This window comes from Podarcis liolepis (assembly GCF_965112155.1).
Source record: "Podarcis liolepis genome assembly, chromosome: 1".
NCBI lineage: Eukaryota > Metazoa > Chordata > Lepidosauria > Squamata > Lacertidae > Podarcis > Podarcis liolepis.
This window is the reverse complement of record NC_139554.1, coordinates 41,221,465-41,247,125: the sequence shown is the minus strand read 5'-3', so window position 1 is coordinate 41,247,125 and position 25,661 is coordinate 41,221,465. Positions and strand designations below refer to the sequence as shown.

The window sequence follows — 25,661 nt, the reverse complement described above, 5'->3', positions numbered from 1 at the left end:
TGGCATAAGAGGATAGCTCTTTGTCCTCCAAGAAATGAGTCCCTTTTAAGGGAATGTTTTGCTCTGCTTCCAAGATGGAATATGTACATGTGTCATGGGGGTATGAGGGAGAAATGGGGCTCTATTAAGCCTTATGGGAATCCCTTCACATATGAGTACTGTGCTGATGATGGACAAGAGCAGGGCCATTGACATTCTAAGAGAACAAGGGAGGTGTTTATGGTGAGTTCTGGCACCAGTTTTTTTAGGACAGGATCAGTTCTTAACTATCAACAGAACTTATGTAACTTCACCTGTTGAAAACAGCAAGAATGCTAAAATAGAAAGTGTAACTTGCTGTTTCAATTGCATAGTTAGGAATTAAACAAAAACTTAAATATACCCCTTAAACAGCTTATATAGAATTAGAAGCAGCTGCTTCAAAGGTATAGTTTCAAATTAGGTATAAATTTTGTATAATACTAAAACCAGGCAGCTGAACTGTCAATAGGATAAAAACAGATTACAGAGATCTATGAAAAAAACAGCTGAAGAACTAGAGCATTTGTTTTAGGGTACATAATCACCTTTGTCATCACTGCAGAATTAACAATGAAATTAGATACTCACCATTGCCATCATTGCTGAATATGAAGTGTACAAAGGGTCATTTTCCAATTTGCTGTAAGAAAGTGGAAGTATTATTAAAACAGCTTCTGAAGAGGACTTAAAAGCCAGCAGTAAGCTGCAGTTCCAATAATCATCAAAGCAGAGAGACTTTCATTTTCTTGAAATCCCATGATACGATCTTACAACCTTATAAGGTTAGGAACTTTGTCAAATTCTTTGTTAAAACATATATTTACCATGTGCATTCACAACTGAATAATACATCTGTGTACCTCACAAGAGTGGAATTTATTTATCTGCTATTGTACTCTAAAAGTGTTTGCAAGCAGCCAGATATTTCAACCATGAATTTTCTATGGTGCTGATGATTATCTGTGATCGTATCAGGTATGAAATTGACTTCCCACAAGAGGATTTTGAGAAGGTTGTAATCTCACTGTTAAACAGGCATACTTCTTAAAAGTTTTAACATCGACTTACTTCTTACTTTAACATCTACTCTTTAATCTTATTTAAGATTAAAACCATTTAAAAGTGGCACAGTAACACCCACACCTAACAATAATAGCTTCCCACACACTACTCAAAAAAGGACCACCATTTTCTCTCTAGTTAACAGAAATCTCCACTGTCACCTCCAGCACTATAGCAATGGGCTATGTGGGACATCCAAACAAATGGAGCAGTGCCCTGATGGATCATGTTTTTATTTTTGTTTTTAAAGAAATCAAACTGTTTCTGGAAGTGGGAGACGACTTAGGGTGCAGAAAAGATGGTGGGTCTATAATATAGCATTGAATAAAGTGCAGTTACCTTCGTTCGGTTAGAGCATTCCGGCTGAAATGAAGAATGATCTGATGAAGAGGATCAGGATGTTTTTCAGTTTCTTCCTCCTCCTCCTCACTTTTTTGTGGGGGAGTCTGTGCAATAATTATATTGGGTACATGAGTAATAAAAGAAATGCAATGAAATGCAATAAACCTTTCGCAAGCCAACCATCTTGAGTCACAAGATCTTCTCTAACATAACACCAGTACATTTATAAATGTTTTTGAACAAAGTATATAAAGAAATGTAACTAGTTATAGGAACACACTGGTTTTGATGAGATGCCCATTATTATTCAGGGGTCTGATTTGTCTGGCCTGCCTAGATAGCCCTGGAACCCAACAGGTGCTACTGATGGCACATCAGTTCTATGGCTCACGATTCCATGATTTCTGAAGTCTATACAGCGTGGATTGGGCCTTCTTAGTCAACCCTAGAGAGTCATCTGAGATGGATGGTGGTGGGAGCACTTTATTCTGTGCAGAATGCAGCTGTCTCTGAGCCCTTAGATGCTGTCGCTCTTCATGAGAATTACACTTTCTTCAGAGCATATGAAGCCTAACACACACCTAGGTCAGACAAATGAAGTGCGTAGCCCATTTCTCTCTCTGCTTGCCATGATGCATGGCTTTATGTACAACCATCCACACAACCTCTTACAAGAAATGCAATAATATGATCTCTCTCACGCAAATTATATAGCTTCTCAAATACCTCTGACAACTCAACTGTAAAAGCATCAAAGCCAATCTTCAAAAGACAATCCTATGTACAATATTTTCCAACACACTAAATAATCTATGGGTGGGTTCTTAGCACTATTAAGTCATTGCTCTTTTACAGTAAACTTCAAACAGAATTGCAACTGACTTTCCAGGCAATTGAAGCTATTGCACTTTCCCTATATGTTCATCCTGCTATGTTCTGCCAACTCCCACGGTCATGGCATATCCGTTGTGGATTTAGAAGAGAAGATTTAAAAAGCTGTTTGTGTGAATTGGGAGTTGGGTGGGTAATTCTAAGAAATACTTTGAAAATTAAAAACATTGATTTATTTAGCATTAGGTACTTACCAAATTTGAGCCTGATTGTTCATTGCTATTGGTTCAATTTCGGACTGGAATTATAGACTGGAAATATTAATTCTACAAAATTTGCTATAACTGCAGAGTCTAGGAATACGTTTTTCTTTTTAAAATCAATCCTGTAGTGTTATAGCACTGCACCGTATCTTTGCTGCCATTTTAGTATGTTTTTTTTAAAAAACAAGTCATAAAAGGATTTTAGTACTAATTTACGAAGTGATTTAAAAATTGAGGGGATTATAAAATGTTGCCCACTACACTGGCGGAAGAAGAGTGGGGTGGGGGAGTGCACCGCCCCCGGCGGCGCGATCCCGGTGGGGTTCCATCGTGGCTGCCCCCCATCCGTACTCGGTGCCCCACCCCCAGGACATGTGCCCTGCCCCTAGGACGTGCACCAGCCCCGCCCCCACCTGCTCTCCACCCCCGGTGCCGGAGCATGAAGCTCTGCCACTGGCCCACTACAAAGAGTTAGATGAGATATGATAGCTTCACCTGCCTGATAACTTTACTATCCATGTCAAAACCACATCTCTTTAAGATGGAAAAGCAGCATCTACACTCACAAGTATTGCACTGCTTTTCTATCCCTCTAAAAAGGACCCAGACTCTCTGCAGTGAGAAAAGAAAAAGGCAGAAGGAGCACTAGGAAAATTACAAACCGATGATAATGTTATGAGGAGCCCTGTAAAATGTGAAAGAATGCAAAATGGTGGTCCCTCACTCAATGCTTAGTGTGGATGCAGTTTATATCAGGGACAGCTGAAATGCACTTGTATTTTAAGAGAAAAGGAATATTTTAGGTGAGTAAACTTTTCCCACAGTGATAGGTTAATACCACTTCATATCAACTGTTGAAATGGTTACAAACTAATAGAGGTAATTAACTAATAAAACTATTACTTGGTTTCTCCACCTCTATTAATGATAGCTAGGGGAACGAATCATTTTACATGTACACAGAAATAAAACAATAATTAAATCATTTCTTAGGTTGTCAGTTAAAAAGAAGACATCTAAAACTGTCTGAAGCTTAGAAATACATGCACATACTTATCTTAATTAGAATTAAGTTCTAATAAAAGGTGAAGTAGAAGCATAAATAATTCCAATTTTAATATATGGAAGGAAACTTTTGTTGCTTAATACTGTCATACAAGTTTATAGTTCATTAGAATACCACTCTATTAGAGTATCAGGAGAAAGCCAAATTAACTTGTATAACAGCTTAGAAATGTTAAAATAAAAAGGAGGGCTATGCAATAACCAAAATCCAAACCACAAAGAAGCATTAATTGTGTTAAGCCTTCAAAGAAAATGCTAATTAAAACATAGGAATTGCCAAGCTGAACAAAGCAGAACAATGATAAGTTTTAGTTCAAACCATATTTTTTTAAAAATAAAAAAGCAATTTTGGATATTGGCATAAGCCATAGCTATGTCCATGGATGCACAGAATATATCAGTGTTATACTGCACAGCTTGGCTATTTCTTTCCTGATACCTTATATGTTTAAGAACATTAACTCTGGCATAGGAAAAGAGTGATACACATTTTAATATAGATAGATACAGATATAAATATATAGTTAGATAATATGGATCAATGTGGGCATTTGAAACCGGGACCAGCCATATCTGTACTTACAGCCAAATCCTGAACTAGTTTCTCCTCAAAGGAATATTCCTCTGTTTCTATCCAATATTTCTGATAACCATGGAGGAACAGGTTAATAGAGCGGTGCCTGGGAGGGGGGGGGTGAAAGTGAGATCAAGAGGGATAAACGGAATACAGTATAAAAGCTTATGTGGTTAATGATTAGTAAGCATATGGATTTTGTACAATTGTGTTCCTCTGATTGGTCAGTAAATATTTTTTTAAAAACCCAGATCATTGTTTTTGTCTGTTACTATGGTATTTATTTTTGTGTTTTTATATTGTAAACTGCCCTGTGATAGATCCTTGGATGGTGATATAAAAATAATAATAAAATAAATAAGCAATTTCCCCAATGTTTGACAGAAATTAAGTTACACAGAATGTAACTTACAATAGATATACAGAGTATAGGGGGAAAGCCTTCATATCTTCACATTCTATTGCATATTCTACTGCATATACAACAGAATCTAAATAACCTCAGAGCACCTGGGGTGTGTGGTGTGGTTTGTTCTACAATTTGTTGGGTTTAAAGTCTCCTTTTTCCACTTCTAAAGTTATGAAAGGACTGGTTGTAGAAATATGGAAAAGACATCCTGTTGGGCCTTTTGTAATCTCTCTTGTGAGTGAGCAACACCTTAAGTTTGCGTCTGCATTCAACCAGAAAGTCCTTCAGAGCTTCATCTGGGCTGAGCAGAAGACGTCTGAAGAACAAGCAGAAGTTCAGCCAAGAACTGATGAAGAAGAGGGAAACAGAACGGCTTTTTTTTAAGAAAAATAAAAAGCAGAGAGCAGCATAAGGAGAGGTGGCAGGATGTGCTTCAGGGAAGAAAACAACAACAGAATGACCGCTCCTCACTTCAAATGGGGGGGTGCTTTTTGTGTGGTTGCGCGCAGCCCCCTGGCCCTACATGATCCCCAGCAAGTCAGACTGGCTTTGCCTCCCCCAGCTGAGTACCTGGAGGTTCCCGCCTAACCTTAGACAGTTAACCAATCCCAGCTGGGGAGGTGTTGCCAGGGGAGTTGACCAGGTAGGATTAGGACCGCCCTGCACACACAATGAGGGCGGAACCTACCTGGGAGCTCTCAGCTGGCTCCCCAGAATCCTTTAGTCTATCTTCCCTAAATGGGTGGGGGCGTGAAGTGGTGACCCACGTCCCCCCTGTGGTGGTGATCCCAGGGTTCCCCGTTAAAGGCATTTTGTTGAGGGGAGTCACTGGCCATACGCCATTACGTTGTCAGTGCTCTCCCCTGCGTTGTGGCGAAATGGGCGGGCTCTCTGCTTAAACATACATTTCCAGAGCCAGCCCAGTCCCCACACAGTTTGGATAACCCTGATGTCCCCCAGATTCCCGGCCGGGGACTGGGAGGGATAAACGCCCAATGCCAAGGTCTCCCTACACCTGAAAGTTTAATAAAGTTGTGGCCAATTTTAATCCCATAACACGTTGTCATGAGTCATTATTCCTCCCAGGGGTTGCCAGGGGTTGAGGGGTCTCCTCCTGGCCATGCAATAAAGGCAAAGTGAAGTGGAATAAAACATAGCTATGGGTTGAGGGAGAAAAGACACAGACTAAGCTATCTATGCTATTTTAAGGCCCAAGGTAGGTTAAAGGAGTGAAAAAGAAAAAAAGAAAAAACTGAGATCAGTGGGAGCTAATGGCAACTGGCTGCCAAAGGCAGGGACAGAATTGCATTATGGGAGCCCTACGTCCCAAATGGTTGCTGCTTGACTTCAACCAAGGGGGTAGAGACCTCAACCCATCCTATTGACCTAGAACTGGGAATAGGGGAATGTGTTGCAGCTTGTTCTTCCTGGACTTTGGTGAGGCATCACTGGTGATCCATGGGTCAATAAGGATCAAAGGGTGCCACCAAAGAGATGAAGCATTGTGCGGCCTGGTCCCTCTTCCACCTGCAGTGAGGGTGGGAAAACTAGGGCCTTTGAAGTGCAAGCCTCAATCCTCATAGAGAGCCTCTTAGCCCTTCTAGGAAGTGTCAGAGGCAGAGTGGGGAAATAACTCAAAATAAAGGCAGAGAGAAAGAAAAGCATGTAAGAAGAAGCCCGCTTGTGAATTGGGCTCATATGTGCTCCAGATTTGCATGGCCGGTTGCCTCATCAAGCAGAGCCTCATGAAGCAGAGCCAGTTTGGGAAACTGGTGCTCCTCCAAAAGGAAGTGAAGATTGATTAGCTCAGCATGTGTGCTTCAATAGGGGATGTCATCCCAAAGGTACTACTGACTATCTTCTAGGAACCTCTGGAGAACAATACTTTTTAAAGAAACACTCACAGCAAATACAACTTAAGCACTGTCATTTTTAGGAAACACATAACACATCGAATATGCACCTTTCATTTATTATTGCATACAATAAATTGTTATTTAATTCATTTCTTGTGCTTCACTGCCAGAATTTCTGCTATTTTTTCAACTTGGACTGACCAATCAGAATCCCTTATTAAATTGTACAAACTCATAGTATGACATCATATCATGGCTGGGAAAGGAGTAAGTGTGTGCGTAAGCAAGAGGCTCTCCATTACATTACCGTTAATGTGAGTATGAGCCTGTCAAATTGAGTTTTTTCATGTACTTTTTCCAGCCATACACGTTGGAAGGTGCTCAGGTAGAAATTGCTAATTTTGTGTCTGAAGAAAAGCATATAGGTTTCAACTAACAATAAAAATACAATTTAATTATAGTAAAGCAATTAAGAACAAAGGTTATCTAAATATGTAAAATATATTAATAATTTTACATCTCATTTTATGTTAATAGTTTTGCATCTCAACTCATTCTGTCCAAGTTCTATATGGCCATGATTATATTAAAAATAATGACGACAATCCTAAGTATTAGGATTCTTCTTAAATACAAAGGTTCAATTCTTCAAATGTCACATTCAAATACAGACATTCATATTCATAACATAGCAAGTCTATACAGTTTGCAGTCCACCATGCCAAAATTGTATGCATAAGCGGGGATATCCCATTGTCACGAAGGGTAGTCACAAATATATCCATATATTATTGGGACTCTTGCTCCCCATCTCTGGTGTTACTCAAATTGTGTCCTCATTTTTAAAATATTGTGTAGATGTCAAGAGAAAATAAAGAGTGAGACTGAAATCACACACTTAGTTATGCCTACTTAAGCCATAAAAGCAATGTCTTAGATTCAAAGAAATGCTAAGGAAATTAATGTTAAGGATTTATCTGCCATTCTGTAGCCACCTACAACCTCCAAAATCCATTCTGGAGGATCAGATATGCCTCCTGAGCAAGATGAGATGAGGTGTGTGCAGCTGTTGAGGAGAGAATACGTTTTCATTCTTTTTTTTAAAAAAAGATTTACTATCACAAGGAACTAAACAGCAGTACACATCCTAAATTATGAAAACAATCAAGGCCAGTCAAACAATCATAGGATAAGATAAGATAAGATAAGATAACAAAGCATATAGGAGGAACAAGTCTTGCTGAAGCAGAAATCAGCATGGCTTCTGCAAGGGCAACTTCTGTTTCACTAACCTATTAGAGTCTCAACAAGCATATAGACAGAGATGATCAAATTGACATAGAGCATTTGGGCCTTCAAAAAGCTTTTGACAAAGTACCTCACCAAATTACCTCACTGCCTGAGTAAAATAAGATGAGAGATCCTCTTGTAAATCAGGCACAGGTTAAATAACAGGGAGAAGGACAGATAAAAATAAGTGGACAGTTCTCCCAGTGGAGGGATGTAGAAAGTGCAATCCTGGGACTGGTCTTGTGACCTGTGCTTTTTAAAGCAAAAACCAGGACACCCTGAAAGCTGTTACAAAAACGCCAACAAGACTCAATTTTTTGATTGATCCAGGGCAAAGCGGCCCCCCAGATGTCAATTCCGTCTTTGAAATCCAGGTAATGACTGGGAAAATCCAGATGTATGGCAGCCCTAAGATAGGAGGTGCATACAGACATCCCATACGTGGCAGCAGATAACTGGGCCCACATGCCTGGCCAAGGGATAGTGGCAAAAGGGAAGGATAGGGAGTTCCAACAGTACAATCCTATGCATGCCTGCTCAGAAGTAAGTCCCATATAGTTCAGTGGGCTAACTCCCAAATAAGTGGGTAAAATATTGCAGCCTGGCAATTCAAAAATATATGAATGGCTACTCAAATGCAAGCACCACTGAGTTCAACATGACCCACTTCCAGGTACATTTGCTTAGGATTGCAGTTCACTGTTTTAAAACAGCAGGGGACTGCAAAGGATTAAAAAATGATACATAAGTTCACCAAATACAAGACTTTCTGATATTCAGAAAAGCAATGAAAAGGTAATGTAATAGAAATGTATTTTTGAGGTTAGAATTAATTTTGGATCCTAGTGTGTTATTAGAATACTGTCAAGACTGCTTTACAAAATGCTTCTGCGAGTCTTGTGTTCTATTTCCATTTGAAACAGAATGAAGGATTAGAGCACCTCTTTTACAAAGACATATGATGCTCTTCTAATATGGCTCAACAGGAAACTTTAAGAAACTGGTTGAACTTTTAATACCGTGTCACAGAAAGCATGTCAGGTAAGAACACCCACTGTTCTGAAGCGCAACAGCAAGAGTCATGTAAAAAGAAAAATTAAAAGTTATGTACCTTGGCAGATTATACAACGGTGCCATCCGGAAACAAGCCACAACAGCTCTTTTACGTTGCTTTGACAAGAGTTTGTGCCAAACTGCTTTCTTTGATCTTAATGGTTGCTCAACCTATGGAAAAACACTATTGTAAATAACAACTCCAGTTCAGCTGATGCCATCTGTAAGTTGACGATGGTAGAAAATACATGGTGTGTGTGTGTGTGTACACACACACATGCATGCACAAAACACACAAGATTAAACCTAACCTCACACTGGAGAGAAAATCACATCAAGCCAAATGTTTGGCGAAACAGAAGAATCTTTGGGGTTCATCTAAAGCCATAATAGATGGAGATAATTTACCTCTCCAGGGACTGAATTCTGATCTGCCTTTCCCAGGAAAAACTGAAGTGGATACATAACCCAGAGATGTGCAAAAATACTCCTAAACAGGAGGCTAGAGGCAGAGCTGGATCCAGGAATATCCATATATTGAAAACCTGGGGTTGTATCCTCTGCACTCACTGCACCTGTGGCATCACTTGGAGGACTTCCCATCCCTGTGCATCACACAAATTTGTCCTGGGTCCCCCCCCCCCCACCTTCCAGAGCAGATTTGGAGGGCATACAAAGGAGGAAATAAAGTTCCATTGCATGAGTTCATTCCATGAACACAATGAGTTCGTGGATACAATGTCTTGTCTTTCAACAGAAGTGCAGCCCGTTCAGAACAGGCTGAGCTTTCCCAAAGTTATAAATGTTGACATTAGAACTGTCTAGTTGTCACTCCTATATCTACCTTCTTTGTGAGGTCCAGAGGGTGGCAACATGAGAACAGGCCTTCTCTGCAGTGGCTCCCCATCTATGGAAGGCTCTCCCCAAGGAAGTTGGCCTGACGCCTTCATTATACACCTTTAGGCACCAGGCAAAAAATGTGGTTGATCTGATTTGACATCCATGCCCTTTTAAAACATGGCTTTTTTGGGGTGGGGGGTGTTTATTGGGTTGTTTTTATTTTGATTATATATATTTTGGCTTTTATGTTGATCTTTTCCATGAACCGCCCTGAGACCTCCAGGTATAGGGCGGTATATAAATTTTAATAATAATAATAATAATAATAATAATAATAATAATAATAATAATAATAATGATGATGATGATGATGTTTCCGAGCACAATTCAAAGTGTTGGTGCTGACCTTTAAAGCCCTAAACAGCCTCGGTCCTGTATACCTGAAGGAGCATCTCCACCCCCATCATCCAGCCCGGACACTGAGGTCCAGCGCCGAGGGCCTTCTGGCGGTTCCCTTGCTGTGAGAAGTGAGGTTACAGGGAACCAGACAGAGGGCCTTCTTGGTAGTGGCGCCTGCCCTGTGGGACACCCTCCCAGCAGATGTCAAGGCAATAAACAACTACTTTACTTTCAAAAGACAACTGAAGGCAGCCCTGTTTAGGGAAGTTTTTAATGTCTGATGCTGTATTGTTTTTAATATTTGGTTGAAAGCCGCCCAGAGTGGCTGGGGAAACCCAGCCAGATGGGCAGGGTATAAATAAATTATTATTATTATTATTATTATTATTATTATTATTATTATTATTACTACTACTACTACTACCCTGTAAGCTAAGTCAGTAGTATTACCCTTCATATTGCAGACAGGGGCTAAGGCTGAGAGTAGCTTATGTAAGACCAGCTACTGAATACATGTAAGAAGCTAGATCTGAACCAGGGACTCCCCAATTTGAAACACAGTCTCTGGTACAATATATGTGCTTAGATAAGAGCTCCATGTTCTTCTGTGAAAATATATAGCTGATAGGTGAGATCCCTTTCACCTGTTCCAGATGATACACAGCTGCTGAGATCCTTTGCACACGCTGCACTATTTTCTCAGGATCAACAGGTTCATCAGCTTTCAAGACATCCTTGTACAAATTCAGCTGCCATTTCACAGCTGGGTCATCTGACTGCAAATAACACACAGGATCTTGTATCAAAAATGTTTAAAAATACTTAGCAGACTTATTTAAATAAACATTTGAGAGGGAAATAAATAAAATGCCCCACTCTTACACAGCAATCCTATACTTCAATTATGGCGAGCCTGGGGGCATGGGGATATGATTGTCATATCTTATATTCACTCAGCCTAGAAGATTAGGAAAAGCATGCCACTGGGAAAATTCCAAAATCAGCTCTAACTCCACCCTATCCCACTAAAACATAAGCAGAAAATTGTGATCCAAAGGTTAGAGCAAATAATAGTGTTTTTGCCAGGAGCATAAGGGAGAAGTAAAGCCATGTATGTATCATCTGCATATTACTAACAATGCACTACAAAACTCTAGATGACGTGACCAGCAATTTCATGTACCATATTTTTCGCTCTGTAAGACGCACCAGACCACAAGACGCACCTAGTTTTTGGAGGAGGAAGGCAAGAAAAAAAAAAGTATTCTGAATCTCAGAAGCCAGAACAGCAAGAGGGATCGCTGCACAGTGAAAGCAGCAATCTCTCTTACTGTTCTGGCTTCTGGGATAGCTGTGCAGCCTGCATTCGCTCCATAAGACGCACACACATTTCCCCTTACTTTTTAGGAGGGAAAAAGTGAGTCTTATAGAGCAAAAAATACGGTAAATATTAAACACAATGGTGGATAAAATCGAATCTGGTACTTAAGGCTCCACAGTGCGAAACCAAACTCCCCAAGCACCACCCTCTGAAAACAATCATCCCGGTGGGACTGCAACCGCCATAAAGCATTGCCACCCACTCCCAACTCAGACACCTTCTCCAGAAGAATACCATGTTCAATGGTATCAGAAGACACTGACAGATCAAGGAGGATCACTAGGGACACACTCCTTAGAGGTGATCATACAGGGCAACAAAGGCAGTTTCTATACCAAAAGCACAGAGGTGTGTCTGCTAAATCCTATAGCCCTCACAGCCTGCATAACATAAGCAAAAGATTGCCTTGTTAAACATCTAAATGTTTTAAAACTTTGCCTAATGCTAAAAACATTTCATCTGACAGACCTTTTTGGACATTACCTTCTCCTGCAAATGCAAATTATTGCGTAAATGCTCCTTCACCTCTTCTTCTGTGTCTTTCTGCATACAAATATAAGCATATATTAATCTGTGCCATAAGTTAGTTGGACTAACTTATTAAATTATCTTTCTAGAAAGCAAATATCCTGGTGATGAGACAGCCCGCAACTGTCTACAACTGGGCTGCAAAGTTTTGCCAACAGAATAATTATATTGTAACCCAGAAGGGACTGGAGGATCCAATTTCCCAAGGGAAGGAGTGAAGATTGCGAGAAGCTGTGAGAAGCAGGGAAAGTTCTGAAACAGCTGGTGAGAAAGTCTTGTGTGTTGATATTTGTGGATTTAGTAAGTGAATGTTTTTGACTGTTCTTCTTCCCAATTATTATCTATATGTTTTTTAAACACCAAATCTGGTCCATTTGTTTTCTTGGAATCCAATCTAGAAGAATAGCTGGAAAGCTGAAAACAGGATCCTAGACAGTTGCCTCCCATCAAGAAGCAACAGCAGGCAACACGTACATAGGATTCCGTGTGGAAAATGTGATAAGAACTGTAGGTGTGCAAACCCAAATTCATTTTTATGCTCATATCTGACCACTTCCCTTATTCAATAAGGGTAACTGTTAGTTTCATAGAATCATAAAACTGCAGAGTTGGAAGGACCCACGAGGGTCATCTTGTCCAACCCCCTGGAATGAAGAAATATTTTACCCAATTTGGGCCTTGAACCCATGACCCTTAGATTAAGAGTCTCATGCTCTAGCAACTGAGCTATGGCAAACGTAAATGAGCTATGTGTAGCTAATGTGAGATATTTCCTCAGTTCACACAACTGGCCCCATTTTTCTTACATACATCTGATGATACGGGCTCTGGTCCAGGACAGCTTGTGTATTGTAAATTTGCTAGGATGCCTTTAAGATGCCATACAGGGCCGTCTTTATGCGGAGGTGTAAGGGGTGCGGTGCACCTAGGTGCCAAATTCTGGGGGGCGCCCACTGCTGAAGCCACTTAAGCTCTTAACTGCGATCCCTGGGTGATTGCGGCCAATGGGTCATTTCCGTTCTCTTTTGTGGAAGAGCTGCAGAACCAATGTATCCAGTGCTGCCCCCTAGCGGGGGGGGGGGTCTTTCATTTTCGCATGTTAATGGTTTTTGCTGCTCCCCTCCTTAAAAGCTCAACAACTTTGACACACCCCCCCAAATTTGAGGGCGCTGCATGGATCTTTGCACCCTGGCGATGCATATGCTAAAGACGGCCCTGATGCCATACTATTCTATTTGTTATGACATATTCTATGCATACAGTAAAAATGAGCATGCCATTGTGTCTTTAAGACACATCTATGGATAGCTTTCCAGCACAGGCAATAAGTATTTAATCAGTCAAGTGCTTTGGTCTAGCATTCATTTTTCTAGATGCATTTGGACTAATGAATAAACCAGTTTGCCATATGGAAGGCTTGAGCATTGTTTCTTGCACTGTTGAGATGCAGGTGTTGCAGCGAGGGCATAGCAACATGTGCACTTTGAGAACAGGCATAGGCAAACTCGGCCCTCCAGATGTTTTGGGACTACAACTCCCATGATCACTTGCTAACAGGACCAGTGGTCAGGGATGGTGGGAACTGTAGTCTCAAAACATCTGGAGGGCTGAGTTTGCCTATGCCTGTATTAGAATCATGTGGTTGCTGGAATTTGAAAATTGAACACTCTTAACTGAGCAAAACTTCGACTTACACAGCTGTATCTGAACTTAGCAAGAGATATCAGTTCTTGATCTCCAGGAGTACACATATTCAGTCCAATGGGAAGCATTTTTTTAAGTGCAGCTACAATTAGAGAAGTCTGTATTGAATATAAATCCCCTCTACGTTTTGATTTCTTTCGTTCTTGATCATGACCTCCAGACTAAAAGGGAAGATACATACAAAATATATTGTGTAGTTATGTGATTCATTCATATTAAACAGTTATTTCCCCTAATTATCCAACCAAAGCTAGCCTTTTATATTGACATATTATATGTAATATATATATATATTTAATGGCTAAACTTGGGAAAATATAAGTGAACCAAAGAACTGCTGTGGAAAATGCATATTATTTTAGTAGTTCATAATTTACTTCACCACAGAAAATCTAAGAATACACACATAATTTTCTACAATCTACACATCTCCAAAAACACATACATACACATACGAATAACATCTGAAACGGATAAAAGTTTTGACAATAAGCTTTGTACTTTTAGAAGACAGTAAGTGTTTCTAACATTCTGAGCATTCTATGCATGTATGAAATGTATCTGCAATGCTGCTTTTTAGAAAGTCTTATGTTGCCTATATATGAATTCAATAAAGTCATACGCCTAGGAGTTTGTACACTAGAAAGCTACTTTTCATTAATTCCATTGTTGATAAAAAAAATCAGGTAAATGTATCAGACTACACTGTCAACAGCTTCAGTCACCCAGAGCATAAGGAAAATGAGCCCTAAGAAAGAGATAGTAAACAGGTTGCACATCAACATAATATCTGTCCTATTCTATCCAAATAATGTAAAATAAAACTTTTTATTTAAGGCAGCAGATCAAAGCTCTGAGCAACAACAAGGTCATCATTAACAGAATCATACTATGAACAAACTTACACTAAAAAGCCACACAAAAAATGTCCCCTTCCTGAATTCCATGCTTGAAATAGACTCTCACTGGCCACAGTGAGAATTTGCCACACACATGAATTCAGAGCTGGGCTCATAGCATTTCACTGCTACAAACAGCAGGCACTTGCTATAAACCCTCCACATCTTATTGCCGCTGCAAATGAAAATTTATGGCCCTGAGTAAACTGTACAAGCTTGTTATGCTGGTACAGTAAGAGCTGTTAGTACTGATTGTTTGCAAACAATTACCACACGGTTTTTATTCTAGGAGAAAGAAAAGCCTAACAGTGCACGCACTTTGGGTAAATTGTTGCAAAGCTCTCGTTTTTATGAAAACTACCAAAGCATCTAGCCGTTCCTATATGTTTGGCAGTTCAGTTACGAACAAAAACTTGATGTGGTGGTTTTCTTTCAGGGACCGACAAATGCAGGAAGTATTTTGCCTCAAAGCTTTGCTTGTCAAAATGCCTTAGAAAAAGTTTTCTACAGTAGCAATGAAATAATGGCTCTATATTTAATGACATTAATTTGTACTCTACTTTGATAGCAGACAAACAAATGCCACAATGTATCACGGGGACCCAGTGGCGTCACTCGTCTGTTAATCAGGGGAGGTAACTGGTGTAACACAGGAGGTAAGTCAGTCCTAGTTTTTCATTCTTCTGTTCCTTGGAGGACAGGTTTCTCCAGAAAAGATTCCCCGTTATCTACTTCAGTATGAGTGGGTTAGAATGTTTAACATAAACGCAGTAAAGGGGGGGGGAATACATTTTAAAAGTGAAGAAATGCTCCATTCTGTCTCTGCCACCAAATTTCAGTCTTTTAAAATTGCTACTCAGTAAATCTCAATTTACAAAGATAGAACTGGAGACTGACAGAACATCATGCTCTATTATTCATGACAGTAAGGAAGTGGCTTGTGCTTTAAAATTATCTGTTCATATTTATTCTATACTAGCAGAAACCCATCAAGGGTATCTGTCCTTTCTTTCTACTCATCAGCCTTCTTATTAAAGCAGGGAAGGTCTTTACTTACTTTCCCCTCTATAATGATGAGGGCTACAATTTGATCGGTGTAAATGTAATGTTGAGGTATAGATTACTGATAGGTTTGGAATGTTTGAAACCCACCTAACTAAACAAAGTTTATCAGGCAGCTTACACTGAGCTGCTTCACATGTAAAGCTAAGTCAAACTATGGCTTAGTGCAAAAGTGCTAGCATGGGGGGTTCCCAGAAGAGACTGCAGCTGCAGCACTCCTCTCCCAGACTTGCTGCTGCTACAGTGCCATAAGCTAAGCCATGGTTTGGCTTAGTTATGAAGTTATGAAGGTTCCCAACCTGGCATTTGGGAAGGCTTTCATGGGCGCCCTCAGGCAGCTGCTCAAGACTCTGAGCTTTCATTAAAAGAAAAAAAGGCTCCAAACTTCCAAGAAAGAAAGTTATGAAGCAAAATGTGCAAGTACCCTTCGAAGCAATTTTTGTGAAATGAGTCAACCTTTGTTTTTAGTGAATGAGTGAAGTCAGAGCTGTGATTGATAAGTGAGTTGTTTGGACCAGGCAAAAGGAATTCCTGGAGTTGCAACTTTACTTTTGTTTTATTTCCTAGTTATTGGATTCACCCATTTGCTGCTATCTTTGCTTTGCCCCTTGCCAGCAATGTGGAGCAGTTTTTTGGAGGGAAGAACCCACTGCAGAGGCGTCATGATGACAATGGTGATAATGACCACCTTTTCCCTAGTTGTTCCCAAGTTGTTGTGTTTTGCCAGGGCAGATCCAGCACAGAGGCATCATTATTACCAATATCATCATCAACTTTCCCCCGGATTGTATGCAACTAAGCTTACTCAGAGTAGACCCACTAAAATTAATGGCCCTATGTTAGTCAAGACCATTCACGTCAATGGGTTTACTCTCAGTAAAAGACTGTAAAATACAATTCATAATTACTACATTTTTCCTGATGGTTTCCAAGTTGTGGGGAAATTTTAAATAAATTTGGTACAGGATGTGTACACTGATTTTAGTGTGATACAAAATTATTTTATATCCGTAAGTCTTGATTGCAGGGAAGGAGGGCAAAGAGGAGGGATAGAATAATTTGATAAAGTAATCTAGATATTTTAATGGACAATCATAGCAATGACAAGCATAGTACATTTATTACTACTACTATTACTACTAGTAGTATTTCTAATGTTAAATATCCCAATACATTAATGAGTCACTTTTTCAATTAAACACTTTTTCAATTAAAGATACTAAACTAATTTACATAAAATGAGGATGGTAACAGAGGCAGAAGAGAGATGTTGTTGGGCCATTTTCTTCCCCATGAAATCAATACCCAGGCCTGTATAGAAAAGTGTGTAGGATAGGAGTATAAAAACAGATGTTCTGGCAAAATCTGCCTAACTTTCCAATAGGATTTATATTGGGCAGAACATGTACCTTCCCTTTGTGACGCCACTGCTGTGATCAATGGAAAGAATGCTGAGAGCCTGGTCATCTCTAAAACTAAAACATAAAGACACATCATGCACTTTGACCTGTACCTTTACTTGCATGGCCTGTATGAAAGAAAAAATACAAGGAAAAAAGTAAGTAAACTTGATGAAAAGATGGGAATTTTACAAGTTAATTAGAAACAATATCTTCTTTTTTCCAACAAAGTAACTAAAATACCTTGCATTTACAATGAACCATTACCATGTGTCATTATGTGCTTCCTTAATAAAAGAATGAATTACTGCATTAGATTAATTTCTTCTATTATTACGCTTACTGAGGGTTAAAAATAGAGAATATACTGAGGATTACCAATGGCAATATATTTTATTCTATATATATTATGTAAACCCCCATACTGCTGTTTTATTCAGTTTAGAATAAAGGAAAACCATAAACAACAATGCATTTACTATATTTATAATCTTTTAATATTGATGTTTAGTAATATGACTTGAACTTAATACTAATGAATGTTTGACAACACACACTTACCAATTTTTTTTAAGCCTTGTATCTGTTAACAAACAATATTCACAAGAAATGCAACAAACCAAGTGCTTTTGCTTTAACATGGAAAACTAATGTTACATGAAACTTTGTGCAGGTTACAGAAAGTTTGATTCTGCAATTATTTCTTGACCTTCTCTCCTTTTGGCCTTCTTGGGCACTTTAAAATGCCACGATTCAAAGTTAGAAGTTAAGGACTGAGGTCTACAATCACATCTACTTTTCCCAAATATATTTTAACTTGTAGAAGATAAATACTTTGGTCCTATGGATTTCAAGCTCTTGCTAAACTTTGCTTGCTTTCCCTGGAGAGACCTACCAGACTGATAGACAGTTTCAGCCACCTGCCTAAAGTCAGCTCTTCCATGTAGCCTTTAGGCTAGACTGAATGTATAAATTTTATTCCTAGTTTGGCTTTTTCTCTCTGCTCCATCTGTGCTCTGGATTCCCCCCCACCAAAAAAAAAAAAAAATGCTTTTAAATACTAGATATTTGTTTGTTGTATTTTTAAACTTTTTCTGCTTTGACTGAAATTTATTTTTATCCTATAAGGTGTGATACCCATTTCTTAAAATAAAATAAATCCCCTACTTAAAAAAATGGGACTTACAAGTGCTTAATTCTGACTGAATTGTGCCCTAGGAGTGTCAAAGAGAAGGGACTGTGCACAATATGGTTGTATAAAAAGAAAAAGGAAATCTCCTGAGAATGAGTTGATGTTATTAAGGGTCAAACTAGAGAGGATGTTAATGCAACTTAAAAGGTAAAGGTAAAGGGACCCCTGACCATTAGGTCCAGTCGTGGCCGACTCTGGGGTTGCGGCGCTCATCTCACTTTATTGGCCGAGGGATCCGGCATACAGCTTCCGGGTCATGTGGCCAGCATGACTAAGCCGCTTCTGGCGAACCAGAGCAGCGCACGGAAACGCCGTTTACCTTCCCGCTGGAGCGGTACCTATTTATCTACTTGCACTTTGACGTGCTTTCGAACTGCTAGGTTGGCAGGAGCAGGGACTGAGCAACGGGAGCTCACCCAGTCGTGGGGATTCGAACCTCCGACCTTCTGATCGGCAAGTCCTAGGCTCTGTGGTTTAACCCACAGCGCCACCCGCATCCCTTTAATGCAACTTACATGTGCATTTAAAAAATGTAAATAGCAACCATGGAAGAGTCCACAGTATCACAACTGCAGCAGAAGGGAAGGGGTTTAACTCTTCTCACCATACCCTGACAACAACCCCCCCATCCAAAAGCTGCTGTTTACATTAAGAGAGAAGCCTTTAATGCAGGGGTCTCCAACCTGTGGCCCATGGGCTGGAAGTGGCCCACGGAGGCCGTTTAACTGGCCCCCGAGCCGCCCGCTTGGCGAGTCCCTGCGCGTTGCACTAAACCGGCCTTGTGGCACAGGGACTCTCTTCCGCGGCTCTGCAGGCGCAATTTCCGGTGTCTGGGTATGCACAAAAGTGTTTTATGGCACCGCGGACATGCGCAGACGCGATTTCTGGCGTTGTGCTGCGCCGGTCTGGCCCAAGGAGGATCTCCGCAAGAGTGATCTGGCCCATGCCCTGTAAGCCTTGACGACCCCGGCTTTAATGGCTTTCATTTTGATTCATATAGCTGGGAAGTGGAGGGATTTTAATTGAGGTCACCTTTCCTCCTTCAATCCATGCCCATATTGGCACAGCTAAAGACATCACTTGTCTTTAAAATGTAAAGATTAACTGCATTCATTCAATTAATGCCATGTCACTAATTTTGCCCTTTTATTATAATTCAAAACATTTATCTAAAGATGGTCATGGAAAAACGGTATTGATAGTCCTGCAACGTTAATTACATATATGTTTAACTGGAGCCATTAATATTAAGCATCAACAGCACACTTCACACAGTAACCAGTCAGAAAGAGGACAATAGTATAGCATTCACAGCTCTTACTATATAGCAATATGTCGTAGGCTCTTTCTAATTTTTTTATGTTCATTAAAAACTCGGAGTGTGAAATAAGTGAGATTCTCTCTCACACATTGCTTAGCTAACATTTTGGATCTAGGTCTGTTCATTTGGGGAGTAAGTAGTGGAGCCTACTACAGTCGTGCCTTGGAAGTCGAACGAAATCCGACTTCCAAAACGTTCAAAAACCAAATAATGCAGCCAATCAGAAGCTGCCGAAGCCCCGTGGGACGTTAGGGTTCCAAAAGAATATGGGAGTTGGAACTTAAGAGGTTAAGTTGTTCCCATGATGCCTCAGCATTCTGACGTCAGTTTTAGAAGCTGGGAGGAGCTTTCCTGTCTGTTCCTCTCCGATCGTTGAGAGAGAGAGGGAGTTTGCCATGTCTGCGAGAAGTCCTGGAAATATCTGAGAAAATGATGCAATAAAAGAGCTGTAAATGGACATTACTGTGCTCTGTGTGTTTGTGGGAAACTAAGTGACAGGTTGCTGCTGTGTTTTACTCTGCTGGGCGTGACGGAGAAGAAGGAGCAGAATCGCGCAGAGGAAGTGTGCCGGACCTGCCGAAGCTGCCATAAAGAGCTAATTGCCGATAATATATCAATTAGCACGTCACGGACTAATCAAAACACCTACAGGTTATGGACCCATAAATTACCGCTTGTAAACTTGTCACTAGAGGCTGCTGGAATGCTTTGAAGTTGCGTTCGGATGGCAGTGGAGTTAGCGAAAGCGGAGGTCTGTATTTGAGGCAAGCAGCTAGCTGAAAGACGCAAAGGTTTGCCTGTGCTGTGGAGCCAAGAGCTGAGAACAGCGGAAATCGTTTCTCCATGCAGCAGGAGCCGGAAGAGCTGGTGTTTCTGTGAGTACAGCTTGGGGCCCCTGGGGAGAACAGGAAACCATGGCAGAAGGCCACGATTCATATTCCGTACCTTTCGAAAAATTGGACGGAAAGAATTGGCAAGAATATAGCAGGAGGCTGAAGGCATGGCTGGTGGCGAAGGGTCTGTGGGAGGCCGTGCAGGGACCGCCACTTCCTACACCAGGGGCTGGAGCTACAGCAGCTGAGATAGCAGACGCCCGAAATTCCCAGAGGAGGAACCAGAGGGCCCTGGGAGCGATCGTGCTTAGCCTGGATGGTTCGCAGCTACCTTTGGTTGAGGGCCTGGAGAATGCTTGTGAGGCTTATCAGGCGTTGGAACGGGTGCACCACAGAACCACGGCTGGGGCAAAGATCCACACCACCAGACGCTTGTTTGAGATGAAGTTACGTCCTGGGGATAGCATCAGGAAGCATGTAACTGATATGCTGGCCGTGTTTAACCAGCTGAGACTGTTGGGTGTCGATTTTCCAGAGGAGCAGAAAGTGTACATTTTGCTCAGTTCTCTGGACAAGAGTTATGACAATCTGTGTCTAACTCTGGAGTCTCAGGATCCGCAACAGCTGACGCTGCATTACGTGGCGGGACGCTTGCAGGACGAAGAAGAGAAACGCAAAAAAGAGGGCAGAGCTGGCACAGGGAGCTCGGGGTGCAGAGGCGGAGCCAAGCCCGCGGAATGCACGGTACAGGCGTTTTCCGTTCGTCGGTGCTACATTTGTAATTCAACTGACCATCTGCGTCGAAATTGCCCCCACCGGAGCAGAGAGGCAAGGCAGGATGTTTTCGAGGACAACTCTCATGGGAATCAGTCGGGTTTCCATGGCAACAAGTCTGGGAAAACAGCCAGGCGTGGGACTGAGGCTAGTGGACGTGCCAGGTGCCAGGAAGAGACGTATGAGATCACGGCGAGTCTGGCGTTGTTTGAAAACAACTGTGAGAAAGGCTCAAAGTTTCGTTTCGTTATTGACTCTGCAGCTAATCGCAACTTGATTCCAGAGACCCCTGCTGTCGAGGGGTGGAATTGCAAGGCAATTCCTGCCGGGAAATCTGTACTGTTTGCAAATGGACAGAAAGGAAATTTGACTAACGTTGTAAATCTGCATTTTCGTATTTTACAGGAAACGCTGGAGTGTTGTACCGTTCCTGGGATGAACCATTGTCTTTTATCTGTGCCTTATCTACTGAAAATGGGATTTACGGTTTGTTTTCAGGGTGATGTGTGCACAATCTCCAAAGGAGGGAGGATGCTTGCCAAGGTTAAAAAGGGGCAGAATGATCTTTTCATTCTTGAAACGTCTCTGGAGGGTGAGGGGAAGGTTGAGAAAGCACAAGCACTGCGTGCTACAATTCCCAATCATGATGCATGTGTACACGCTTGGCATGCTAGGACAGCTCATGGCTCTGTGGAAGAACTACAGACGCTACCCGAGGTCGCTAACGGTTGCCACATTGTAGAATGTGGATGTGCGATGGATTGTGAAGCATGCAGACATGCAAAGGTAAAAGGGTGCAGTTACCCAAAGGTGGATAGGGTAACCGAAAAACCTTTTGAGCTAGTTCACATAGATCTGTTTGGTCCTGTAAAAGAACCAAGTCTGGGAGGGTCAAGGTTTCTGCTCTCGATGCAGGATAATTTTACACAGAATTCCTGGACCCATGGTCTCAAATCCAGGGATGATGCAGCACAGCTGATCAAAAGGTGGATTGAGGAGGTGGAACAAAGGTTTGCCACCAAAGTGCAAGCTGTCACAAGTGACAGAGGTGCTCAATTTACAGGTTCTGCTTTGCAGAGGTTCTTTCACAAGAAAGGGATACGTCACACAGTGACTTCACCCAATCAGAGGGGGGAGGCAGAGCTCCGATGTGAGGCTCTGGTCCAGACTGCAAAGGTGTTGCTGAAGGAGTCTGGGTTGCCACCAAAGTTTTGGCTGGAGGCAATCAGGTATGTGAGCTTCACCTGGAATCGGACCTACAATTCAGTGGTAGGTGACACACCGTTTGGGTTGTTGCATGGCAGGAAACCCCAGATTCATTTTTTGCGCAAGTTTGGGTCGGAAGCATCTGTGCCAGTGACTAAAGTTTTGCAGGGGCCAGATGGATCCAAGTTCCGGAAAATGATCTTCTGTGGGTATGAGCCAGCAGCGCATGCATGGAGGTTTGCGTTCCCATCAGGTGATCAGAGTAAACTGCTGATCAGCAAACACGCTGAGTTCTATGAGCAGGATGAAAAGTCAAAGGCTGCTGTCAAGCGTGATGTTCTCTCAGAGTGTCTCTCTGATTCAGAACAGGAAGGTTCTGAGGGGGAGGAAGAAGCGGCTGAGTCTGCTGATGACGATCAGGTCACTGATCAAGGTCTGGAGCAGGGTGGGGCATCTCCACAAGTTGTTAAAAGGGAGGCCAAGAGTGAGCCCAGTTCTCCTGTGAGTGTAATGGAGAGGATTCGAAAACGCTTTAAGTCAGAGGGGGAATCCCATGATGCTGAGGACACAGTTCCTGGTGGCAGTGAGTCAGAGGTAACATCTGAGTTTGTGCCCAGGCGATCCAGTCGCACAACGAAGGGTGTTCCACCGGAAAGATACCAAGCCACAGGTGCGTTGGTAAGTTTCGCACAGTGTGAACCTGAGAGTTACGTGGATGTTCCACAGGTATTGTCAGAATGTGTGGCAGAGGGGGTATGGGAGTTGGAACTTAAGAGGTTAAGTTGTTCCCATGATGCCTCAGCATTCTGACGTCAGTTTTAGAAGCTGGGAGGAGCTTTCCTGTCTGTTCCTCTCCGATCGTTGAGAGAGAGAGGGAGTTTGCCATGTCTGCGAGAAGTCCTGGAAATATCTGAGAAAATGATGCAATAAAAGAGCTGTAAATGGACATTACTGTGCTCTGTGTGTTTGTGGGAAACTAAGTGACAGGTTGCTGCTGTGTTTTACTCTGCTGGGCGTGACGGAGAAGAAGGAGCAGAATCGCGCAGAGGAAGTGTGCCGGACCTGCCGAAGCTGCCATAAAGAGCTAATTGCCGATAATATATCAATTAGCACGTCACGGACTAATCAAAACACCTACAAAGAATGTTTGCAAACCAGAACAATCACTTCTGGGTTTGCGGCATTCAGGAGCCAAAATGTCCGAGTTCCAGAGTGTTCAACAACCAAGGTACGACTGTACTTGAAAACTGGATTATGAATGCCTCTGGATCTATTCTTCAGTGCATCTTTATTTCTTTAGCCTATAAAAGCTATACACTAATGTGTGAAACTGATAGCAGTGTGTGGGGGGCACTGTATAAAACCACAATATTGGAGAAAATTTACAAAGCCATATTTGGAGCCAGAGATGTTTGCTGGTTTTTAAAACAATGTCACATGATGTTAATTCTTTACACTGTTATATGCTGTAATAGGTGATTCGTCTTGTGAAATTTGTCAGGTGCTTCTTGCCTTAGGTAATTCGGTCATCCCTGTCAGCTGATAACAACTTAGATAATAAAGTTAATTGCTGTGAATTCTGAAGATAAAGCAGTGGTGGGAACCAGTGTCCCTCCAGATGTTATGAGACTCCAACTCCCATTAGCCTCAGACAGAATGGCCAATGCACATAGATGATGGGAGTAGTAGTCCAACAACATCTGGAGGGACACAGTTCCCCTTGTCTGACGTTAGAAAGTCCTTCCCCTGGAAAGTTCCTTCTGCCCTGAAATCCTATCCTTCTACTGAATGAACAACAAACATTTTGAAAACATTATCGGGTCTCATGCACAAATTCACAAAGCCTGCAACCCTGAGCACTCTGAAACAAAAATCCCACCAAACTAAGTAGGATTTACTACTAAGTAGACATGCATAGGATCAGAATCGAAGTGTCTTCCTCATCTTAGGCTGCTACCTATGCAGGTAAGATTACATAGGTAAAAGTTAAAGAGCAAACGCCTTATAAACTTTATAATCTTCATTTACCAGGATGCTTTAATACTGAGCCTTAACACAGTGTTTTCTATTTGAAGTTTCTGATTTTCACATCTGAAAGATACTCATTGTGAAGCTGTGTAAGGGAATGGGGTCCATGATTCAAAAACAGTGTATTGAAATACATGAAAAAATGAATCTGGGAAACTATATTTGGAGGATAGAGGTACATTAAAACATTTCTGCAAAATATTTAAATATGCTAAAGCTAGATAGCCTAAAAAGAGTGTAACATTTATAAGGGGTTTGTTCTTTCAATTTTTGTGCCAGTTATCAAACACAGACACCCCACTTCTGATTCAGTTAAAACAGTCAATTCCTATTTTGGATTCTGCATGAAAATGTGTTGTGTGAATATTTTCTTTTGTTAGATCCCTGACCTAGTACATGTGCATAAAGTTACGGGCTGAGATCACATATACCATAACAAGTTAATATTTACTACTACCAGTTTTGTCAGAATTAGACACCTGTTTTGGAGGGATGTAGAGGCTAAATTCAGGTTGGCCTTGCTCCCCCTCCCCCGCCCCCCGCATGTCTGCTGCCACATTATGGGCATTTAGAGATCAGACCTCAATCTGTCTATTCCAAAAATGTAGCATGACTCTCAGTATATAAATTTGGATTTCATTATATAAAGCCATTCAAATCAGTTGTAGGATTCAAAATTCAAGATACATTTCTTCTTGTCTGCTCATGTCCGAGGAATATAAAGGAATATAAACGCATATAGCCTGAAAATCTGAGTCTGCATTTCAAACATACTTTTCACATGCAACTCTTGTATTCAGAGTTATTGCCGTTGACATGTGTTTGACACTGAATAAATTGTGCATCTATCTGCACATAATGATTTGATAATTTTAGCATCATTTGGATGCCAATTTGTATTCAATGTGAGTATGCAAGTTTTTCATGGGGCTGCTAAATATTATTAGGATGCAACAACAAGAAAAGTTGGGTTATGTGACTGAATCAATTATGCAAATTAAGCAAAATTGGGTTGTTTTTCTTATTTTGTATAATGTAACATAGAAACTCATCGGCACAACTGGCTAGCTTCTTCTTCTAATGAGACACACAACTACAGCTAGTCCACCAATAGCTCGGCTGGTCAGAGCATGGTGTGGCTCATGTCAAGGTTGCAGGTTCGATCCTTGTAAGGGACAGTTGCATATTCCTGCATGGAAGGGTTTGGACCAGAAGATCCTCAGGGACCCTTCCAACTCTAGAATTGGATGATTCTACATCTTGACCTACACATGCCTATTCCAGGGATGGATAAGGACATTGCTTTTCTAAACGAAACCTGAGAGTTT

General features: G+C 41.2%; 1 protein-coding gene across 1 annotated transcript in view; it reads right to left on the bottom strand.

Annotated features, from left to right (window-relative positions):
* The window catches only part of RYR3 (ryanodine receptor 3), a 279,454-nt gene that overhangs the window by 41,042 nt on the left and 212,751 nt on the right, over positions 1-25,661 (bottom strand). Inside the window, exons 72-79 of the mRNA XM_083504663.1 lie at positions 17,093-17,107; positions 13,609-13,779; positions 11,870-11,929; positions 10,650-10,781; positions 8,825-8,937; positions 4,168-4,264; positions 1,423-1,529; positions 610-661 (exon numbers count right to left, since the gene is read on the bottom strand). Coding sequence (XP_083360789.1) covers positions 610-661; positions 1,423-1,529; positions 4,168-4,264; positions 8,825-8,937; positions 10,650-10,781; positions 11,870-11,929; positions 13,609-13,779; positions 17,093-17,107 — 747 coding nt within the window. The remainder of the gene's footprint in view (positions 1-609; positions 662-1,422; positions 1,530-4,167; positions 4,265-8,824; positions 8,938-10,649; positions 10,782-11,869; positions 11,930-13,608; positions 13,780-17,092; positions 17,108-25,661) is intronic.